Genomic DNA, 24,246 nt, shown 5'->3' with positions numbered 1-24,246 from the left:
GTTGAATACATTCGTTTGGTGTGAAATAAATTAACTATGTACACATCCCACATCTTCTACGAAAAATGATATTGAACAAATATTTCCACATCGATACACTTTGAACGCAGACTTCGTAAACTGAACACGTCATAATAATATTATTCTATATTAATTTAAAATGTACAAACTAAGCAGTCATTCACATAACACTAAAGGCCATGAACCACGCAGCGCCGTTTCGTAGACACGTATTTGTCGTTTACGCTTATTCGACGCTTACGTGCTGCTTTCGTAGGTATATAAACTGTGACACTGGTGTTGATTTGACACCCCTAACATTAAAAAAAGGAAGAAGCTTGAGAGGAACTATTCCACCAATCACCATACATTGTTTTCAAAAAATGTATATGTAACTAAGAGCTCCCACTAGGTGGACGGACGACATCAGACGAGTCGCAGGGAGCCGCTGGATTCAGGTAGCGCAAGACCGTGGCGTGTGCAAGAGACTCCAGCGGCGAGGCGTCCAGCAGTGGATGCCTATCGGTTGATGATGATGATATATTATTATGGAAGCAGTACATAAGCGTAAAATGTAAATTATCTACGAGCCAACGCTAATGGCACTGTGAGTAAAACCATTGCATACGGCTAAAAATTCGCCGTAAAAATATTATCGTACAGTAGTAAGCGTACTCAACTAGCCCAAGTAGATTAACAAAAAAATAAAGAATAAAGTTTAATAACTTTGAGGAACAGAATTTTACTTTACATTGTATCCGCCGTATTACTATTACACTCTGCGAACCGAACAGAAGGAACATAGGCCATTAAAACGTAAGTTTGTCTCTTTCACACCCTTGCTCTTCCGCTCGCACTATGTGCCTGAAACGCCTCATATTATACCTTAAAATTATATACACTGCAATTATAACTGCTTTAAAGAAATCACATCTTTGAGTATAAAGTTTCTTGCTAACAAACGCGTCGCAAGAATTCGTGTAAATCTGTCAAATGTCGTGATTTAACAAAAAAAAACACATTTACACCAACCCCAGCGATAAGTTTCAGGCACAATTAATAATAATCAATATATATCTGTAATCTGTCGATTAGTTACTTAGCAACGTTGTTAGTGGTAGATGCATCAGACTATTCGAAAGTACTTGTAAAAGTTTATTTGAATAAAAAAGATTTTTATTTTTATTTTATTTGTCAAAAAACGTACATAGGCAAATAACAACGTTGCTAAGTAACTTATCGACATATTACAAATAGGTCGATAATTATTTTCAGGTGTTTGACTACTACATTTTTTATCTCAAATCTGTTTTACAAAAACACAGTAATCAGTATCAGATTTTAAGGTACCTTTCAAGTAACAGCTAGACCATGTAATCGATACTAATATTTTAAATGCGAAAGTATGTCTGTCTGTCTGCTAGCCTTTCACGGCCCATCCGTTTAACTGATTTGACGAAATTTGGTACAGCTTGCATCCCAGGGAAGTGCATAAGCTACTTTTTATCCCTTTAATATGTATGTATATGTGAAGAGACAGACATACGTGTTTATCAGATATTCCTTCTATTTGGTGCGTCAAGTATATCGTTATGTACTCTTCCTTAGATTTAAATATACTTTACAATAAATAATTTACAGTATGTATAATGTCGCCCTGGCCGTTTCACACTGGCTCATAATACAACAACCAAGTAAATGCGAAACTGATCGTCTAAAACAATATTATAATGAATATCTATACATATGTATAAAGATTTCATTGTTTCATTAATAACAACGAAGTAATAAGTATATTAACATTAGTCACTAAAACGGAACTAATCTTATTTATTTATCACTGAAAAAATGAAAAATAACTGTCATAAAATTAAATAAAAATACTTTACACTGGTTTTACAAAATAAAGCCTTTTTAAATAAAGTTTACATAATATATTGTTTTTGTTATACATCACTATTTTTCAGAAATAGTTAAAATGTAACTTAGTAAATTAATCAAATTTTATTTTAATTGAAAAATTAAATTATCGTAAATAAAATATAGTACGCGACAGGTTGAGATGGCAATCGGGAAGAGACCGCCCCGCGCATCCGCGCTAACCCCGTGCGGGCGAGCGCGGGTAACGTGCGGGTGTGCGTAGCGTCCAGTCACCCCCGCCTCATAAGTCATACCCCGATTGCCATCTCGACCTGTCGCAGACTATACATAGGTAATCCTTGACCGTCTCATCACCTTTTCTAAACAATTTTTAGTGTTTAATACAATTATAATAAATAAACAAATCTGATAGGTACCTATCTAGTTATTTTCACTGGCCGATTTCAGTTTTCATAGGATATTTATGAAATTTCGATTTTTATTTTATTTTCATTGAATGGCATTCATTTATGCGCCAAAAAAAACAAAAAAGTTGTAATTAACTTTAAAATAAAATATATGCTATGTTAAAAATATAATATTTTGTCAACTTACACGACTGAACAAAAACAAGTAAATACATTGTTTTTATTAAAATCATTTTTTAATTATTTATATTATAACTTCATTTTTATTTCATACTGGAGTTCGATCAGTCAGGGCGACGTCGATTTAAAATGAACCTTAACGACTAATAAATACAGGCTATATTAGCGCACTGCTGCCACTTCACTGCTCATTTTAGTTGCGATGAGACTAAAATTGTATTTCTTTTCTGGGATTTCTTATATAGTGTATTTCTAGAGACATGTAATAAAAGTAAACAGGTTATGGTAATTACTTTACGCAAAAGTAAATAAACTATACTTAGTGCTCTTTTACTTTTATTTCATATCCTAAAAACAAAACAAGATGATAGTTAATGTTTCACCCACCCGTACATTTTATTGTGTTGCGACGCCAAACTGTGTAAACGAACCCTAATGGTAATTTTTGAGATATTTCTCACATATCTTCTCTCCAAATTTTTATTAGACTTTAGGCTCAGATGTCAACAGCGCAGTCGGCAGAGCCCCTTGTATTGCAGTCGGGTGTGCCCTTTACATTGCAGTCGGGTGAGCCCCACATATTGCAGTAGGGTAAGCCCCACATATTGCAGTCAGGTGAACCCCAAACATCGCAGTCAAGGGAGCACCTCATATTACAATCGCGTGAGCCCCAAATATCGGAGTCAGCTGAGCCCCAAAAATCGCAGTCGGGTGAAGCCCAAATATCGCTCTCCGGTGAGCCCCATACATCGCAGTCGTGTGAGCCCCTCTCATCACAGTCAAATGAGCCCCTCTCATCGCAATCAATGGAGCCCCATTCATCGCAATTAATGGAGCTCCATATATCGCGATCGGGTGAGCTCCACACATTGCAATCGGGTGAGCCCCAAGCATTACAGTCAGATGAGCCCCACGCATCGCAGTCAGGTGAGCCCCAAGTGAACGAGTGAAGTGAGGTACAGGAGCCGGCAGAGGTCAGAGCCACGCTAGTGGTCGGACTGAGGAGAGCGTGGGGCGAGTCTCATTCTATGCTCTTGACCCGCGCCATGACTTTGCCCTCGAACATCGGCAGTGTGTCGTTGTCGTTGCTGACCTCTTCTTGTATGACGGTGTTGTCGAGGTCCGCGCACTCGGTTTTGAAGAAGTATCTGAAATGCAAATACTGAAAATTTGACATTTGGTTATTTTTACTGAAGAATATTTTTTTTTATTGCAGGATAAGCTTGCGCTTGGCAATCACGCTTTAAAGACAATGATGAGGTCTAAGTTGGAGCGCGCTTGCCTAGAAGATGCCTATTCAGACGTCTTGAAGGTACCTTGCTAAGTAAGATAAGGTAGGAAGCACCACAGACGCCAGAAGGACATCCAAACCTTAGCGGTTCGTATCAGAAACGTTGAGCAAAAACGTTTCGTCGATGTAGCTGTGAAACCTCAAAAGTTATAGCAGCGGACTGAAGTCCGAAAGGTCGGCGGTTCAAACCCCACCCGTTGCACTATTGTCGTACTTACTCAACAAGCTGTACGCTTAGTTGGAGGGTAAAGGGGCATATTAGTTGTTTTTTTAAAGCCCGGTAAGAGCTCACCCGTGAGCGTGCACAAGAGCGTGGTGGACTATGGCCAGGCCTTTCTCGCTCTGAGAGGAGACCCTGCTCTGTAGTGAGCCGGCGATGGGTTGTTCACGATGATGATGATGAAAAGCCCACCCACTTTTATAAATACACACCTATAGTTGCCCTTCCTGGGTAGGTAATCTTTGAACACGCGTAGTGTGAGCGGCGACGCGGGCACCTTGAACCGGTACGGCACGCTCTCGTCCAGGAAGCTCACCACCACCACCGTGTGGGCGTCGCCACTCGTGGGGTGCGAGGAGCCGCCGCCGCCGCCGCCGCTCGCGCCACTGGACTTGCTGCCAGTGCTGCCGCCAGTCGCGGCACCACCGCTGGAAATTAAAAAATTTAAATTAATTTTACATGCTTTTTTATATGACTTTGAAGTGCATGATAGGCTTGTGCTTGACGACAATCGCAATAGCTCAATGGTTAAAGGAGCGGACTGAAATCCGTATGGTCGCTGGTTCAAACCCCACCCGTTGCACTATTGTCGCACCTACTCCTAGCACACAAGCTTGACGCTTAGTTGGAGGGGAACAGGGAATATTACTCATCATTGGTTAGTATTCTTTTAACAAAAAAAAAAGACGAAGTCTTAATTAAGTAAAAACAGCGCCGGGAAGAAATAGCTAACTATTTCTTTATTTATTCTCAAATCAAGGTGATGGTGGCGCCTTCTGTGCATAGCAGAATGCACGTCTCGAGGCCGCGCTGGCGGTGCCCACGCTCACCACTGACAACTGTGTCCCTATCGCTCACCGACTCCGCTGCTGCTTGTCCCGCCTGCGATGCTCGTCCCTGTCCGCGGAGGAGCCGCGCGACGACTCGCGGTAGTTGCGGCGCTCCATCCGCTCCGAGCCCTCCGCGATCCACAGCAGGATGCGCGGCTCCACGCCCGCCGCGCTGGCGGTGCCCACGCTCACCACTGACAACTGTGTCCCTATCGCTCACCAACTCCGCTGCTGCTTGTCCCGCCTGCGATGCTCGTCCCTGTCCGCGGAGGAGCCGCGCGACGACTCGCGGTAGTTGCGGCGCTCCATCCGCTCCGAGCCCTCCGCGATCCACAGCAGGATGCGCGGCTCCACGCCCGCCGCGCTGGCGGTGCCCACGCTCACCACTGACAACTGTGTCACTATCGCTCACCGACTCCGCTGCTGCTTGTCCCGCCTGCGATGCTCGTCCCTGTCCGCGGAGGAGCCGCGCGACGACTCGCGGTAGTTGCGGCGCTCCATCCGCTCCGAGCCCTCCGCGATCCACAGCAGGATGCGCGGCTCCACGCCCGCCGCGCTGGCGGTGCCCACGCTCACCACTGACAACTGTGTCACTATCGCTCACCGACTCCGCTGCTGCTTGTCCCGCCTGCGATGCTCGTCCCTGTCCGCGGAGGAGCCGCGCGACGACTCGCGGTAGTTGCGGCGCTCCATCCGCTCCGAGCCCTCCGCGATCCACAGCAGGATGCGCGGCTCCACGCCCGCCGCGCTGGCGGTGCCCACGCTCACCACTGACAACTGTGTCCCTATCGCTCACCGACTCCGCTGCTGCTTGTCCCGCCTGCGATGCTCGTCCCTGTCCGCGGAGGAGCCGCGCGACGACTCGCGGTAGTTGCGGCGCTCCATCCGCTCCGAGCCCTCCGCGATCCACAGCAGGATGCGCGGCTCCACGCCCGCCGCGCTGGCGGTGCCCACGCTCACCACTGACAACTGTGTCACTATCGCTCACCGACTCCGCTGCTGCTTGTCCCGCCTGCGATGCTCGTCCCTGTCCGCGGAGGAGCCGCGCGACGACTCGCGGTAGTTGCGGCGCTCCATCCGCTCCGAGCCCTCCGCGATCCACAGCAGGATGCGCGGCTCCACGCCCGCCGCGCTGGCGGTGCCCACGCTCACCACTGACAACTGTGTCCCTATCGCTCACCGACTCCGCTGCTGCTTGTCCCGCCTGCGATGCTCGTCCCTGTCCGCGGAGGAGCCGCGCGACGACTCGCGGTAGTTGCGGCGCTCCATCCGCTCCGAGCCCTCCGCGATCCACAGCAGGATGCGCGGCTCCACGCCCGCCGCGCTGGCGGTGCCCACGCTCACCACTGACAACTGTGTCACTATCGCTCACCGACTCCGCTGCTGCTTGTCCCGCCTGCGATGCTCGTCCCTGTCCGCGGAGGAGCCGCGCGACGACTCGCGGTAGTTGCGGCGCTCCATCCGCTCCGAGCCCTCCGCGATCCACAGCAGGATGCGCGGCTCCACGCCCGCCGCGCTGGCGGTGCCCACGCTCACCACTGACAACTGTGTCACTATCGCTCACCGACTCCGCTGCTGCTTGTCCCGCCTGCGATGCTCGTCCCTGTCCGCGGAGGAGCCGCGCGACGACTCGCGGTAGTTGCGGCGCTCCATCCGCTCCGAGCCCTCCGCGATCCACAGCAGGATGCGCGGCTCCACGCCCGCCGCGCTGGCGGTGCCCACGCTCACCACTGACAACTGTGTCACTATCGCTCACCGACTCCGCTGCTGCTTGTCCCGCCTGCGATGCTCGTCCCTGTCCGCGGAGGAGCCGCGCGACGACTCGCGGTAGTTGCGGCGCTCCATCCGCTCCGAGCCCTCCGCGATCCACAGCAGGATGCGCGGCTCCACGCCCGCCGCGCTGGCGGTGCCCACGCTCACCACTGACAACTGTGTCACTATCGCTCACCGACTCCGCTGCTGCTTGTCCCGCCTGCGATGCTCGTCCCTGTCCGCGGAGGAGCCGCGCGACGACTCGCGGTAGTTGCGGCGCTCCATCCGCTCCGAGCCCTCCGCGATCCACAGCAGGATGCGCGGCTCCACGCCCGCCGCGCTGGCGGTGCCCACGCTCACCACTGACAACTGTGTCACTATCGCTCACCGACTCCGCTGCTGCTTGTCCCGCCTGCGATGCTCGTCCCTGTCCGCGGAGGAGCCGCGCGACGACTCGCGGTAGTTGCGGCGCTCCATCCGCTCCGAGCCCTCCGCGATCCACAGCAGGATGCGCGGCTCCACGCCCGCCGCGCTGGCGGTGCCCACGCTCACCACTGACAACTGTGTCACTATCGCTCACCGACTCCGCTGCTGCTTGTCCCGCCTGCGATGCTCGTCCCTGTCCGCGGAGGAGCCGCGCGACGACTCGCGGTAGTTGCGGCGCTCCATCCGCTCCGAGCCCTCCGCGATCCACAGCAGGATGCGCGGCTCCACGCCCGCCGCGCTGGCGGTGCCCACGCTCACCACTGACAACTGTGTCACTATCGCTCACCGACTCCGCTGCTGCTTGTCCCGCCTGCGATGCTCGTCCCTGTCCGCGGAGGAGCCGCGCGACGACTCGCGGTAGTTGCGGCGCTCCATCCGCTCCGAGCCCTCCGCGATCCACAGCAGGATGCGCGGCTCCACGCCCGCCGCGCTGGCGGTGCCCACGCTCACCACTGACAACTGTGTCACTATCGCTCACCGACTCCGCTGCTGCTTGTCCCGCCTGCGATGCTCGTCCCTGTCCGCGGAGGAGCCGCGCGACGACTCGCGGTAGTTGCGGCGCTCCATCCGCTCCGAGCCCTCCGCGATCCACAGCAGGATGCGCGGCTCCACGCCCGCCGCGCTGGCGGTGCCCACGCTCACCACTGACAACTGTGTCACTATCGCTCACCGACTCCGCTGCTGCTTGTCCCGCCTGCGATGCTCGTCCCTGTCCGCGGAGGAGCCGCGCGACGACTCGCGGTAGTTGCGGCGCTCCATCCGCTCCGAGCCCTCCGCGATCCACAGCAGGATGCGCGGCTCCACGCCCGCCGCGCTGGCGGTGCCCACGCTCACCACTGACAACTGTGTCACTATCGCTCACCGACTCCGCTGCTGCTTGTCCCGCCTGCGATGCTCGTCCCTGTCCGCGGAGGAGCCGCGCGACGACTCGCGGTAGTTGCGGCGCTCCATCCGCTCCGAGCCCTCCGCGATCCACAGCAGGATGCGCGGCTCCACGCCCGCCGCGCTGGCGGTGCCCACGCTCACCACTGACAACTGTGTCACTATCGCTCACCGACTCCGCTGCTGCTTGTCCCGCCTGCGATGCTCGTCCCTGTCCGCGGAGGAGCCGCGCGACGACTCGCGGTAGTTGCGGCGCTCCATCCGCTCCGAGCCCTCCGCGATCCACAGCAGGATGCGCGGCTCCACGCCCGCCGCGCTGGCGGTGCCCACGCTCACCACTGACAACTGTGTCACTATCGCTCACCGACTCCGCTGCTGCTTGTCCCGCCTGCGATGCTCGTCCCTGTCCGCGGAGGAGCCGCGCGACGACTCGCGGTAGTTGCGGCGCTCCATCCGCTCCGAGCCCTCCGCGATCCACAGCAGGATGCGCGGCTCCACGCCCGCCGCGCTGGCGGTGCCCACGCTCACCACTGACAACTGTGTCACTATCGCTCACCGACTCCGCTGCTGCTTGTCCCGCCTGCGATGCTCGTCCCTGTCCGCGGAGGAGCCGCGCGACGACTCGCGGTAGTTGCGGCGCTCCATCCGCTCCGAGCCCTCCGCGATCCACAGCAGGATGCGCGGCTCCACGCCCGCCGCGCTGGCGGTGCCCACGCTCACCACTGACAACTGTGTCACTATCGCTCACCGACTCCGCTGCTGCTTGTCCCGCCTGCGATGCTCGTCCCTGTCCGCGGAGGAGCCGCGCGACGACTCGCGGTAGTTGCGGCGCTCCATCCGCTCCGAGCCCTCCGCGATCCACAGCAGGATGCGCGGCTCCACGCCCGCCGCGCTGGCGGTGCCCACGCTCACCACTGACAACTGTGTCACTATCGCTCACCGACTCCGCTGCTGCTTGTCCCGCCTGCGATGCTCGTCCCTGTCCGCGGAGGAGCCGCGCGACGACTCGCGGTAGTTGCGGCGCTCCATCCGCTCCGAGCCCTCCGCGATCCACAGCAGGATGCGCGGCTCCACGCCCGCCGCGCTGGCGGTGCCCACGCTCACCACTGACAACTGTGTCACTATCGCTCACCGACTCCGCTGCTGCTTGTCCCGCCTGCGATGCTCGTCCCTGTCCGCGGAGGAGCCGCGCGACGACTCGCGGTAGTTGCGGCGCTCCATCCGCTCCGAGCCCTCCGCGATCCACAGCAGGATGCGCGGCTCCACGCCCGCCGCGCTGGCGGTGCCCACGCTCACCACTGACAACTGTGTCACTATCGCTCACCGACTCCGCTGCTGCTTGTCCCGCCTGCGATGCTCGTCCCTGTCCGCGGAGGAGCCGCGCGACGACTCGCGGTAGTTGCGGCGCTCCATCCGCTCCGAGCCCTCCGCGATCCACAGCAGGATGCGCGGCTCCACGCCCGCCGCGCTGGCGGTGCCCACGCTCACCACTGACAACTGTGTCACTATCGCTCACCGACTCCGCTGCTGCTTGTCCCGCCTGCGATGCTCGTCCCTGTCCGCGGAGGAGCCGCGCGACGACTCGCGGTAGTTGCGGCGCTCCATCCGCTCCGAGCCCTCCGCGATCCACAGCAGGATGCGCGGCTCCACGCCCGCCGCGCTGGCGGTGCCCACGCTCACCACTGACAACTGTGTCACTATCGCTCACCGACTCCGCTGCTGCTTGTCCCGCCTGCGATGCTCGTCCCTGTCCGCGGAGGAGCCGCGCGACGACTCGCGGTAGTTGCGGCGCTCCATCCGCTCCGAGCCCTCCGCGATCCACAGCAGGATGCGCGGCTCCACGCCCGCCGCGCTGGCGGTGCCCACGCTCACCACTGACAACTGTGTCACTATCGCTCACCGACTCCGCTGCTGCTTGTCCCGCCTGCGATGCTCGTCCCTGTCCGCGGAGGAGCCGCGCGACGACTCGCGGTAGTTGCGGCGCTCCATCCGCTCCGAGCCCTCCGCGATCCACAGCAGGATGCGCGGCTCCACGCCCGCCGCGCTGGCGGTGCCCACGCTCACCACTGACAACTGTGTCACTATCGCTCACCGACTCCGCTGCTGCTTGTCCCGCCTGCGATGCTCGTCCCTGTCCGCGGAGGAGCCGCGCGACGACTCGCGGTAGTTGCGGCGCTCCATCCGCTCCGAGCCCTCCGCGATCCACAGCAGGATGCGCGGCTCCACGCCCGCCGCGCTGGTGGTTCCCTCGCTCACAACGGACACGCCACTGTCGGTCTCTGTCACTGCCTTCTTAGAGAACGATCTAAAAAAACATATACATTCCATTTAATAAATTTAATCTTTCTAAATATATAAAAAGAAAAAAAGGTGACTGACTGATCTATCAACGCACAGCTCAAACTACTGGACGGATCAGGCTAAAATTTGGCATGCAGATAGATATTATGACGTAGGCATCTGTTAAGAAAGGATTTTCGAAAATTCAACCCCTAAGGGTGTAAAATAGGGGTTTTAAATATGTGTAGTCCACGCGGACGAATTTGCAGAGATAAGCTAGTAATAACTAAGCGTTTTAGATAGCTAAGATCGACTTGCATATAGCATGCTGATTGCAGCTTTCCTAGCGTCCTTACCTGCGTGTCAGCGAGTGTGGATGGTGCAGCGAGTCGGGCGGGCCGTCGTAGTGGCCGGAGTCAGCCGACAGTGCGGACGGGGCGCGCCGTGAGCCGTGCGCGTGCAACCCGTGCCGCACGCGCGTCCTGCGCCCACCCGGGGGAGACGCCCCGGGCGTTCGCTCCGACCACACTCGCGATACGTGTTGATCTGCAAATAATATTGAGTTTTATTAATTGTGCAAGGAAAACTGAAGGGGTTATAACAAAATGTTACATTTTAGCGTTGAACTATCGTGAGTGACATCCAACATCCATATATCAATACTTCTATACTAATATTATAAATGCGAAAGTGTGTCTGTCTGCTAGCTTTTCACGGCCCATCCGTTCAACCGATTTTAACGAAACTTAGAACAGAGATTGTTCGCATCCTGGGGAAGGGCATAGGCTACTTTTTATCCCGGAAAATCAAAGAGTTCCCACGGAATATTTAAAAACATAAATACAGGCGGACGAAGTTGCGGGCATCATCTAGTTATAAACATATTTATCTGACGGTCCAGCGACAAAGATCTGCAGGAACCGTCAGGAGATGATCTGGAGCCACATCTCCTCCACCTCAGCATCCCTCACAGCGTGCCTTGCGTGTCGCAGTCCGTGGGACTCGCAGTCTTTCAGTCATTTGCGATTGTGCCGCAACGCAAGCAGAGATCCATTGAAAAATGTCAAGCTTCGAAGTTCAAAGCTAATGTGACGTTCCGAAAATCGTAAGTTATCGTCGATATTTTTGTAGAAAGGTTTTATTGAAGAGACACAGTGTGCGTCGAGGTCTCACCGAGAATGTCCTGATCGTTGTCGTCGTCGAGCTGCAGCTTCTCGCGGATGGCCGCCGCCACCAGCTGCGGCGGCAGAGCTTGTGCCATCACCTCGTCGCCTTCACCCTGAGGTAACGAAATTATTACACTCTCAACAATATATTTTTTTTTAAAGAATATTAGCTATGGTTCTTGACTAACATTCCCCTTTCCTCTCCAATTAAGCGTAAAGCTTGTGCTAGGAGTAGGTACGACAATAGAGCAATGGGTGGGGTTTGAATCGGAGACCTTTCAGATTTCAGTCAGCACCTTTAACCGTTCAGCTATTGAGGCTATATTATCCATAGTATAGACACTGCCTGAAGAGATATTTTACAATCAGTCGATGAAGACAGAGCAACAGTGACTGTGGAGTCATAGAACAAACGGTTTGATGCGGTTTCATATTTTTGCTAGACGCAATATGCGGACAGTGTTCGTTGTATGAGAAAAGTGCGCCCGTCAAGCGGTTTGATCAAGCAAACGGTTGCTCGATTAAACCGCTTCGCCCGTCAAGCGGTTTGATCAAGCAAACGGTTGCTTGATCAAACCGCTTGACGGTCGCATCAAGCGCACATCAAGCAAGGCAAACCTATGTGCTTGAGGTCGGAACCTGTTAAGACCCTAAATAATGGCCAGATTGCCTACTCGATGTGTTTTGTCCACACATCTTAGAGCAATTTCGCCATAGACTTAAACAACAACAACTACAACTAGTATATTAGCAAAGTATTTTACCTCAGCCAACCTCCTCTCTAATCTCTCCTTGTTCTCCTGGTCGCGTTTGACCCTCTCCAGTTTCTCAATGAGAAGCGGCGCGAACTCCGCCGGTGGCAACACGCGGAGCTGCTCCGACTGGACGCGTTGCGTTCGCGGTATCATCTGATTAGTCAATAGAAACTCCATTATAAACACATGTACAAAAAAGTCGAAAAAAAAAACAGGCCGAATTGAGAACCACCTCCTTTTTGGAAGTTGGTTAAAAAGACTCCTCACGCGCCACTAACTCTATTATCAGTCAACTGTCATGCCTAAAGTACGGCTCATCTTCAAAATGACTAAAATCGTATTTTTGACATGAAATTTGACACAAAAAGTTAAAATGGCGCGTAAGTTAAATTTTACGCGTTATACTACCACTTTTCTAAGTTACTCTGATGTACTTGCGCAGAAATCAATTTTTTTAATAGCTCGAAAATATCTCAGCCGTCATAGCGCGACCAAAGCCATATGTTACCTTAATATATGTCATGTGTAAAATCATTTGTGTGACCCTGAGTTTGATTTATATTTTTTCTATTTTGTCAGGCCTTGGGCAATGCCATCTCCTACCCCAATATCTCATACGTAAAATCACTTGTGTGAGCCTGACTTTAACTTATATTTTTGGTATTTTGTTGGGCCTAGACCAAAGCCATCGATCACCCTAATATCCCACGTGTAAAATCACTTGTGTAACCCTGACTTTGATTTCTGTTTTTGCTATTTTGTTAGGCCTTGAGCAAAGCTGTCTACCACCCCAATATTTATTTTTATATCTTATTAGAACGGCAGTGCCACTTACACTAACTGATATCTGACATGTATCCACCCCATAGTTATCTCCGCATATTATTCTAGTTTCTACATACCATGGCAGTGTCCTGCTCCTTGTTGATGACAGTTCGATCGAGCCCGTAGAGGCGCGGCCGGTGACGCGACTCGCGGCTCTCGCGCACCCCGCGCATTGACATCCCATCGCTGCGGAATATATTGTACGTATTGAAAACATAACATTCACTAAGGCCGAGCGCACTTTGGTTGCGTTTTCGTATGAATATGATTCGTGCGAAAACGTACGAACACAAACGAACAATCCCGACCTTCCAAGTACTTAGGAGCGCGCAGAATGGGTGTAAGTACGACTAACTCGCACCCATTCTGCGCGCTCCTATAGTACTTGGAATGTCGGGACTATTCACACGTATTCTCATCGTATCTTGGTGGTGTGAATTGGAAACTAGAAAGTAAATCGTTGTATCTGGGATATTGGAAAAGATTATTTTCTGAAATGAATCTGTTCAAACTTTAGTATAAAAAGCCCAGAAAGTACACTCTTAAGCCTCTTCAAAAATAATTTCATAGGGTAGAAAATAAAAAATGTCTACTGAAAAAAATGCAAATAAATTGATGAAGTGCAAATTAAAGGGTGTAGAAATTAGTAAATCTAAAGCGATGGGGTACAGCCGATGGCGTGTTGGAAACACGAAATTCTAGTCATCTCATCATACAATACTTTTACTTACATCAAAGTCGTCTTTCTAGCAGCAACATGTTTTGGATATAACGTATAATGCTGATTCAATTATTATTTGTACCAATATGTTTTGCTAAGAGATTATACTCACGTATTGCAGCTGGAGAGTAAAACAGCAACGCTAAACCGCGCTGCTAAGGCTGGGACTCTCCTGGCAATGGCCGTTTGTCCATCCGACGGAGTATAATGTGTTGATGGTAGAATTAGAATATTGGTAGGGAAACTATTGTGCCAACCTACATGTACTTGCTTATTTTTTGTCTCTATTTACTCAGCTATTAATCCGACGTTGGTTCAAACATTTGGTTAAATATTTGTGATATGTTTTTCTCTTGCCAGTATAACAACTTGTTATAATCACAAATAGGCTACTTGACACTTTTTTTAAGTTGGTCTTAAATGGTTAATATTTGTCCTATTACATCAAAAAAATTAACACTATATTTTTTTGCGCCCTAAAAACCGTAAAACTTTAATTTAAAAAAATATTTTTCTTAGACAGGTGAAAACACTGTCGGCCATGTTTGGCCGATAGATTATCTGTGCTCTGACGTCATGCATTTGTAAACAACAGCATAACCTCCCAAAGTTTAATAAACATGACTTCTATACTAGTTTACATGAAAAATATAGTAATTATCGTTATTGTATCATCCGAGAATGTAAAAAACGCATCGATAAAGACCACAGGAAAGTTGTGGATTAGAGTGCCCAGTGAAATAAATATACGTAACACGCAAAGACTTGCTTAAAGGGATCCTATATGACTAACGACTTCAACCCAAATTTATTTTTGCAAAGATCACTTTGTTGTAAGTCTTACTTAATAACTTATTCAATTTATAAAGAGAAAACGATATTTTTTTACTTTTACTATGAGTTTTTAGAAATATATAAAAACTAGCTTATGCTCGTGACTTCGCCGGCGTGGACTTCATAAATTTCAAACCTCCATTTAACCCACTCAGGGGTGGAATTTCAAAAAATCCTTTCCTAGTGGACACCTTCTCTTTACCTACAAAGAACACACTCACCAAATTTCATGTATCTAGGACCAGCTGTTTAGATGTTTAGGCTGTGCGTTGATATATAAGTTAGTCAGGACTCTAAATTTTATATATATGGATACTACGTTAGTCCCCGCGTGACATAGGAATGACATTTCTTTGTTTACATATTTAATGACGTCACATCATGGCTGACAGCGTTTTCTGCGTTTCAAATAAAAATAAAAAATTTATTTTTTTAAAATTGGATTTATATATCCATCCTGCGTTTTTAATAATTGATATTGATACATTTCGTTGTCTTAAGCAAAATACTATAATAAATAATCATTTATTGGACGAAATTAGATATGAGTCAAGTAGCCTATTGTTGGCAGTGTACGACTCGTGAGCACTGTACACTGACCGCTTGCGGTGCCTGCTTACCACCCGGGTGTTGGCGTGTTGGGGACGGGGCTGGGTCGAATGTTTGTGATACGATATGCACTCACACACTGCTGCCGGAGAGGGACACCGCATCGCTATCGGTGCGGCCGCTGCTGAGACTGGCGCGCTCGGAGTCTTGCCGCGAGGCAGGCGTGTAGCCGGCATACGACACGTGAGCACTGTACACTGTGAGACTGGCGCGCTCGGAGTCTTGCCGCGAGGCGGGCGTGTAGCCGGCGTACGCCACGTGAGCACTGTACACTGACCGCTTGCGGTGCCTGCTTACCACCCGGGTGTTGGCGTATTGGGAACGGGGTTGGATTAAATGTTTGGTAAGTATGTGAAAATTTATTGAAAGAGTGTAAGTGTGATGCGTTGCATGTATCAGCATTGGATCAAATATTTGAACAAATATTTAGACATCATGAAAATAAATAAAGAGATATTTAAAACGTGAACGTATATGGGTTTAAACAATCATGATTTTGCATAGTTCATTGTGACAGATAAATGTAGATAAATCGAAGACAATAAAAGAAAAGCAAGAAAAATTAATAATAAAATTAATTATGTGTAAGTGTGTGTTTGTGTGAGAATAGTATTTTTGGATATAAAGTCGATAAAACGGTGGTAAGGTAGAGGCCGTTGGTAAAGGTTAAGTAGGGGAAAAATGGACAGGATGTTAAGTCAGGCCAGGGGGCAAAATGGTCAAGGGGTAAAATGATCAGGTGGTAATTCAGCGTAAGGGCGTGTACAGAGTGCGTCGGGCAGCGGGCATGCAGCGGGACACAAACATGGGGGCAAAACAATATAACGGAACAGATCAGTAAAGCGGCTTAACAAACTAAACTAACAACTAAACTGACATTCATATAAAAACAAGATCCCAGTCCCAAGAAACACAGTTATAGATAACATATGTTAAAAAAGTTTTATTGTTTACATTTTTGATAGTTATAACAATGAAATATTAAAGGTTGAGCCTTTAACATTTATTTGTCTGGTGGGATGGTTCAGCCGTGACTAGTTATTACCCGCCGCCAAGCGATTTAGCGTTCCGGTACGATGCCGTGTAGGAACCAGTAACTATAGGGGTATGTATGGGTTTAATAAAACCTGTCATACCCCTTCCAGGTTAGCCCGCTTCCATCTTAGACTGCATCGTCACTTATCGTTTGTATATCTTTTTGACAATCTTAACTTTTATAAAATAAGAACTGTCACGAAAAGGTACAAAATCAATCTCAATGTATACAATAGAACTTGGTTGTACATAAAAATCTGAGGAACTAGGACTGTGTACCTTGAGTTTTTTTTTATATCAATGTGCATTAATTAAAATAAATAAAGCATAAATTTAGGGGAGGTTTCTTACATGCAATGCGGGGTCACACTTTAAAATATAGAGGCTTTTTTTGCTACAGTCGATAGTGGGGGTCACACAATGAATATTGTTAATTTAAATGGATATAGCAATGCTTTCAGCTAATGAATAATTTTTGCCTCATTTCATTCTTAAACACGTGAACATAATCTGACGTTTAATAATAATATCTTACTTTTAGTGGAAAACTGTTTTTAGACAAAATGGATTTTACTAAGTTTCATCCTGCAATTTTTATTCAATTTGGCTCACATATTATATTATATATAATGCGTTAAATTTGAATACAGATTGGCCATATTTGCTCTGTCAATTGTCAAATTTCATGTCAAAGTACGATTTTTACTTTTGACATGGCAGTTGACCCATTGCGTTAAAATGGCGCGTGAGGATCATTTTGTACGGACTTTATGGCAAACTGATGGTTGATTGTGGGAAAACTGCAGCAATCATTATTACTGAATATTAGAAATACTGCTTTACTTTTGACATGACACTTGACCCATAGCGCAAATATGGCGAGTCTTTTCACAAATTATACGCATTATAACAAGTTATGGACCGACCCGGGAATCGAGCCCAGGACCGCATCATCTGCAGTGGAACATGCTAACCAATAGATCAACGAGACAGAGAGAGCTAAGGCAGGGTACTCACGGCGCGACATCGGAGTGCAGGCGGCGCGACTGCGTGGCGATGAGCGCGTCGTGCGTGAGGCGCGCGCCCACCGCGCCCGCGCCCACTCCGCTGCTCGACGACAGCTCCTGGCCTTCGTGCAGCGTGGCCAGACCACCGCCGCAAATCTACAAGGAGACATTTTTACTAATCCATACCTACTAATATCAACTTATGGAGACATAAGTATCCAAATCAAATCAAATTTGTTTATTGCTTATTTGGGTTACAGACAACTAGATACCATGTAATATAAGGCATTCAATATTATATTATACAAATTAAATATTAATGTAGAATTATTTTATGTCATTGTAGTATTAATTCTTATCTTATTTTACATTTGCTTATTTTTCAAAAAAGTAAAGATAAAACCGAGACGTGGTCACTAACTATGGCCCTCATAAAAAAGCTTAGAGTCACTCAGCGGGCGATGGAGAGAGCTATGCTCGGAGTTTCTCTATGTGGTCAGATCAGAAATGAGGAGATCCATAGGAGAACCAGAATAACCGACATAGCTCAACGGGTTGCGAAACTGAAGTAGCAATGAGCAGAGCACATAAAACCGTTAGACGTTGGATCCCACGGTGTTAGAGCGACAACCTCGCACTGGAGAGCACAGCCGTGCAGGACCTCTTATTAGGTGGACAGACAACATCAAACGAGTTGCATACTAGATGAATACTTACTTCTCTCGAGTGCGGTGGCGATGCGTCGGGCGAAGACAGCGGCTGCGTCGCCGCACTCACGTACGACACGTACGCGTCCGAGCGCAGGAACGACTGGTATGTTGATTCTGTTATCGCACGGGTCACCTACAAATTAAAATAAATAGATTTGAAAAAAAAAACTCCACTGGACCGAGGACCTGAAGAAGTTTTTTCAAACTGACTATACCCTACCCAGACTATACCGCGGAATGAAGTTATTATAGCGCCCTCTCTTTCGCATAATCCCATACAAATGATAGAGGCAAAAATATCAGTGGGTACCATTTTGAGGCACCAACCACCAACCACCAATCACCGTCAAGGACGTGATTGATGCGATTTTATATTTTTGCTTGACGCGAAGATTCTTACAGTATTCGAGATATGAGAAAAGTGCCGTTTGCTTGATCAAGTCGCTTGACGGGTGGATCAAATTCGCATCAATCAACTTGATGAAGCAAAACAAATCTACGTGCTTGACGTCAAGCCACTTGACCGTATCGGAAGCCCTTAATGGTGCTTACAAAACTGTGACGTAATTTTTTCTGTAATTGAACCATCAATACGAATACGCACCTCTTGCTCCATATTATCGAAGATGGTCTTCTCTATATTGGTGCCATCCTTGAGGCCCTGCTTCACGCGCTGCTTTAGCTCTTCGGGCATCGCTAGCTGAGACTTGCGCAGAAACCTGTGTACAATGGTATATTACAATCTAATAAGAGTTAATACTGACTTGGTAAGTGGCCATATAAATAGTAGGCCTAATATTCTGTTGATAAGTGACAATATAGAATTCATAAATGAATACGTGGTAATACTGATTCGACTATGGTAACTCTGACTCGATAAATAGTATATCTACTGACTTGATAAATGGTAATGCTGATTTGATAAATGGTAATGCTGACTTAATAAATGGTAATGCTGATTTGATAAATGGTTAATGCTCACTTGATAAATAGTAAGTTGACCTGATAAGCAGTAATACTGACTTGGTAAATGGTAATACTAACTCGATAAGTGGTAATATTGACTTGGTAAGTTTACAATATTGAGTTGATAAGCGGCAATACTGACTTGTATATCGCGGAGACGACCTGCCGTATCTTGGCGGGCTCGGTCTCCTGGCGCAGGCCCTGCACGGCGAAGTAGAAGTTGAGGCGGTCCACGTGCAGCCCGCCCGCGCCAGAAACGAACTTGCGGAACAGGCGCACTCCTTCCGCGTCCTACGAAATAAAAACGTTTTAACAAGGTTTTATAAAAGTGCTCTGAAGAGTTGTTTGACCTCATTTCACCCTCTTTTTCTACAACTGCACTGCACGCCACCATAAGCAACTTCACCTTCACCGCCTGGGTGGCCTGATCACTTCACACCGCCCGTTATGTCAGATCCTTCTTCTACACACATGCAAAACTGTGGAATCAACTCCCATCAGCGGAGTTCCCACTAGATTACAACAGGTGGTTATTCAGAGGCGGACCAAAAAATTCCTGAAAAGGCGGCAACGCATCGGCCGGTCTCTCTGGTGCTGCAAATGTTTATAGGCGGCGGAATCCACGGAACAGAAAAAACAGTGGAAGTGCTAAGTAGGCGTGGCACGCGTGCCACAATTAAGCGTAGTTACGCTTAACTGATCCCAGTCGCGTTCTAACATCGCGTGGAGTTTGGTAGTCTCGCGACAAATTCATATTGCCCTAGCAATGCGTACTGCCGTTTTGTAGTGTAAAAATGATAGTAGGAGATAAAATCTTAAAAATGGAGGTGTTTCGTATTATCGGTAAGTACGATTTTCATTGTTTTCTAATAAATCTTAATTTATTTCAATTTACTAATATTTAAGTCAAAATCAACCTTAAATAATTAAGATAAAGTTTATTTTGGATTGATTCTATTCCGAAAGTACTTCGCTCCGTGTTCGCTACTCAAATAGTGATGTGGCCAAGTAGAATATTGAATTTATCGATTGATATCGATACAAGGATATAAATAAATAGTAACGCAATAATTATAATTTATTAATGAGTGAGACGTTGCATTGATCACTAAATAGACAACAGTAGTTCCTCTAACCTTCATTTAAAATATTTTTATGTTTCCCAAAGATGCAAGCATCAAAGAGAAATGGATAGATGCAACGGGTAGAGTTAATTGGATGCCAACCAAATCAAGCATGATAATATGCTCTGACATTTGTTTAGAAGTCGATTTTATAATATCAATAAGGATATAGATATACGAAACCTACTGCGCTTCCATCAATGAAAAATCGTTAAGTCTTTTAATCAATAACCTTGTTTTATTTTATTACTTTCAGTAAGTATTGAAAATACTTGATATTATAATACAAAACAACACACCTCTTAGTTATATTTTTGTATGAAGATTGACTGACTAAAATTTCATCAAAAACGGTTGATCGGTTGAGCCGTGAAAAGCTAGCAGACTGACAGACAGACAGACACACTTTCGCATTTATAATATTAGTTACGGATTTATTCCTCAAAATTTATTTTGGTTTCAGCCACAAAATGATAATGTGGTCACTCCAGGTTCTCAAAAAGACAAAGTGATTCGGAGATTCCTGCGTCTAATCACGTTACCGATTTGATGAAGGCAATAGTCGAAAAATATATACAAAAATGTTCGCATACACCATTTATTAAAATTAAAAATAAGACTTTCGAAACGCCAGTTTCTTAACAAATATGTTTTATTTCAAGGGCAATAAATAAATTTATCTATTTTCATACGTTGCAGTATTTATTGTGCATACTTGTAAAAGGCATGCATACATACCAGCACTTTTATTCAATTTTATAATTACCTTTTTTAATTTTATTTTTGCGAATGAACAAAATAACGAGTATCTATCGATATCGATAGGTAATTCATTGAGCTACGTGGTGCAGCCTTAACTGAGTAGGAAAAAAAAATCGACCGATCACGCAAAATGTCAACCATAGTTTAAAGTAATTAAGTTTGTAATTGCTACTACTTAGAATACCGCCATCTATGGTCAAGTAGCGGAATTAATTGGACAATTGAATCTAGTGTGACTATAGCTCGTAAATACGTTCTTCCGCTAAAGCAAAATAAATCTTATTTACTAGAACGTCAGGGTTATTTCCAAATCTGTGACGTAGGCTAGTTTTGACTAAACTTAAACGACAAATCAATGATTTGTTTCTTTGTAGTGCAATATATGACTATCGGTATATTTGTATGAGTTTGGCGACAGCGGTTCCTATAGTCATTTTGGTGAATTGCACTTCCACTGTTCTTTCTGTTCCGTGGCGGAATCAGACTTAACATTAGGTGACCCGCCAGCTCGTTAGCTCGCTATTTTTATTTATTTTTTAAATGGTAAAAAAGTGTACCTAGAATGTCTTCTGCCGTCATAATTGTAATGACGAGTGGAAAGTACCATTCATCACTACCATACTAAAGATTGCCTGGGGTACCTCGAGCAGGTTGTGCAGGGTCCTCGCCCAGCGCAGGTAGGGCGGCGAGGCGGGCGAGCGCGCCGAGCTGCCCGACGAGCCTTCCGTCTCCTCGCGCCACGACGCCATACCCGCCCTATATAGAAAAACACAATAACTTAGTAACAGTTAGCGCATAATTTAATAGTGGGTTTTACGTCGCTAGGTAGTTAAAACCGGGTACCCGAATATTGTCTAGCGACGCGTCAATATATTCGGGTAACCGTATCGCAGAGGCTTTCACCCAGACTTTGGGTTCCATCAAAGACTAACACACTAACAACTACACTAACTTTTAATCTATTTACAAATTTTACCTAAAAAGTTACCTAAACGGATTTAAAATTCAAGCTGAATCAGGTATTAGAGACGACTAGGTAATTGAAGGGATACAAATAAATTGGACTCACTTAGAGAGATGTGGCTGTGCGAACACATGTCTGGCCTGAGATTTGCTCTTCTCCTCCCCCGGCGCCGGCGGTAGCGACGACCTATCTGCAAGCTTGTGCTCCCAACCTGTATAGTTTTATTAAATACTAGCTTATGCTCGCGACTTCGTCCGCGTGGACTACACAAATTTCAAACCCCTATTTCACCCCCTTAGGGGTTGAATTTTCCAAAATCCTTCTTTGCGGACGCCTACGTCATAATAGCTATCTGCATGCCAAATTTCAGCCCGATCCGTCCAGTAGTTTTGGGCTGTGCGTTGATAGATCAGTCAGTCAGTCAGGCAGTCAGTCACCTTTTCTATTTATATATATAGATACTAATATTATAATGCGAAAGTGGGTCTGTCTGTCTGTCCATCTGTCTGTATATCTGCTAGACTTCACGGCCCATCCGTTCAGCTGATTTGACGAAATTTGGTACAGATATAGCTTGCAACCCAGGGGAAGAACACAGGCTACTTTTTATCCAGGAAAATCAAAGAGTTCCCACGGGATTCACGCGGACGAAGTCGCGGGCATCAGCTAGTATTATAAATGCGAAAGTGTGTTTTGTTTGTCTGTCTGCTAGCCTTACACGTCCATCCATTCAACCGATTTTGACGACATTTAATACAGAGATAGCTTGCATCCCAGGGAAGAACATAGGCTACTTTTTATCCCGGAAAATCAAAGAGTTCTCAGACTTCTCTCTCATTTTGCATGCAGATAGCTATTATGACGTAGGCATCCGCTAAGAAAGGATTTTTAAAAACTCAAACATAAAATAGAGGTTCAAAATTTGTATAGTCCCCGCGGAAGAAGTCGCAGGAATAAGTAATATAAAATAAATATTAAAACTAGTAAACACTAAAAGCAATTGTATAATTTTTGTAATTTTATTTAATTTGAATAAAACTAAAAACCATTATTATTCTATTTAGTTGGAATTATAAGTACGTGAGAGCTCGCTCTAGGTGTACAATCATGACGCCTGCCCTTCCGCGAACATCAAAGGTGTTGGACCACTGTATGTTTTCCTTACACTGTGGTAGTACTCACCTTGCGGGTGACCGCCTATAGGAGTGTGGCTCATGGCGCACAGGCCCTGCTCCCACCCGCGCGCTGCATGGCGAGACACTACCTGCAAACATTATATCCGCTGTTAGGGTTTGCGTCCACCAGGCGGGCCGGGCGGGACTTATATACATTTATATAAGTCCCGCAAATTGCTATTGCGTTACGACCATGTCGCATTAACATCGAAATGACGTCATTTTGACGTCAGCCGAAATAAAAATATATCAGCTCGAAACTTGACGTCACTAAAATAGCGGTCACGCGCATTAGCAATTTGCGGGACTTATATCAAATTGCATCGGCTAGAGGCGCGAGCAGGACGGATAATAATATTACATATTACAAAATAGTGAATCACTGCACTGGTACAACGCCTTTGTACCAATGGTTTAATAAACTTCTGTACCCCTTCCAAGGTTTTTGTGAGTTTTAAGTCCTAGCCTTTTTTGGACACGTAAGCCTCTGTCAAACAGAGAGAAACCAGGCAGAAATGTTGACTGTACTAGTAATCAAAACTTACGGACAACATGATTCTTAAAAAGTGTACAACCCATTGTAGTACCCATTTTGAATAAATGTTTTGAGTTTGAATTTGAGTTAAACAAACTTTCATTACACACAAATTTCATAAAAGAGTACATCATAAAAAAATTATTATGCTCTACAAGATTTCGGGCACGAGGGTACCCGACTAAAGTAAAAAATCAATAAGCCAAATAAAAAAGATCATAGCAGCACATTTGATTTGTATGTGTTAGAGGGAGAGAGAACAGAACTAAATCACATTCTGTTTGCATAAAGTAAGAAAGAGATGGCAGACAAAGACGGAGCAGCGGCCACAAGTCAAGAGTCTCCATCATCGATCGGCGTTGGAAGGAAAAGTTAAACATCACAATGGATTTTACACCTTCTTTTTCTAAATATATTAAACTATAGCAACGCTCAATACACACAAATTAGAATCAACTCAATAACTTCTCATATTCAATTTCACTAAACCCGCAAACAAAAATATTCTCCAACAAAAATTATATGGAACACAAGCCCTATAACAAAATTCCTTAAAATTCCACATTAAATATCCACTTAATAAAAAAAAGCAATAGCTTATAATAAGAATCCTGTCATAACCAATCATAATCATAACTTCACAGTTCAATAAACAAGCCAGGAAAAATTTAACAATAGAAAAAAATTGTAAAGACCTTACCATATTCATTGTGCTTCTACAAACAAGAAAAACTGAGAGGTACTGGTAGTACACTGATATTAAAATTAATACTATTAAATAGGTTTTTTAATTTAAATAGTATTTTTTGCTGCAAAAGTTATTGTAAAAAGCACGACTGCGCAATGCAA

The 24,246-nt window shown here is 46.7% G+C and overlaps 1 protein-coding gene across 1 annotated transcript; it reads right to left on the bottom strand.

Moving 5' to 3' along the window:
- Nucleotides 1-530: 530 nt before the first annotated feature.
- Axn (protein axin) lies at nt 531-24,246 on the bottom strand. The gene is made up of 16 exons (XM_069502631.1): nt 24,098-24,246; nt 22,870-22,951; nt 21,793-21,898; nt 21,365-21,479; nt 18,980-19,128; nt 18,476-18,590; nt 17,879-18,004; nt 17,172-17,317; nt 15,196-15,408; nt 13,033-13,141; nt 12,140-12,283; nt 11,383-11,488; nt 10,566-10,755; nt 10,022-10,234; nt 4,192-4,407; nt 531-3,616 (listed from the first exon to the last, which is right to left on the bottom strand). Exons 1-16 carry the CDS (start codon nt 24,104-24,106, stop codon nt 3,490-3,492), a joined length of 2,166 nt encoding a protein of 721 aa, XP_069358732.1. The 5' UTR covers nt 24,107-24,246; the 3' UTR covers nt 531-3,489.

The sequence above is a fragment of the Maniola hyperantus genome, chromosome 13 (genome assembly GCF_902806685.2).
Source record: "Maniola hyperantus chromosome 13, iAphHyp1.2, whole genome shotgun sequence".
Classification (NCBI taxonomy): domain Eukaryota; kingdom Metazoa; phylum Arthropoda; class Insecta; order Lepidoptera; family Nymphalidae; genus Maniola; species Maniola hyperantus.
Note: the sequence above shows the minus strand (reverse complement) of the source record. Positions and strands in the feature narration are given on the sequence as shown.

Coding starts and splice junctions, on each gene's coding strand:
- Axn (XM_069502631.1), bottom strand. Junction 18,591..18,979: donor GTCGTCTCCGCGATATACAA/GTCAGTATTGCC, acceptor CATTGTACACAG/GTTTCTGCGCAAGTCTCAGC. Junction 3,617..4,191: donor CCCAGGAAGGGCAACTATAG/GTGTGTATTTAT, acceptor TTTGCATTTCAG/ATACTTCTTCAAAACCGAGT.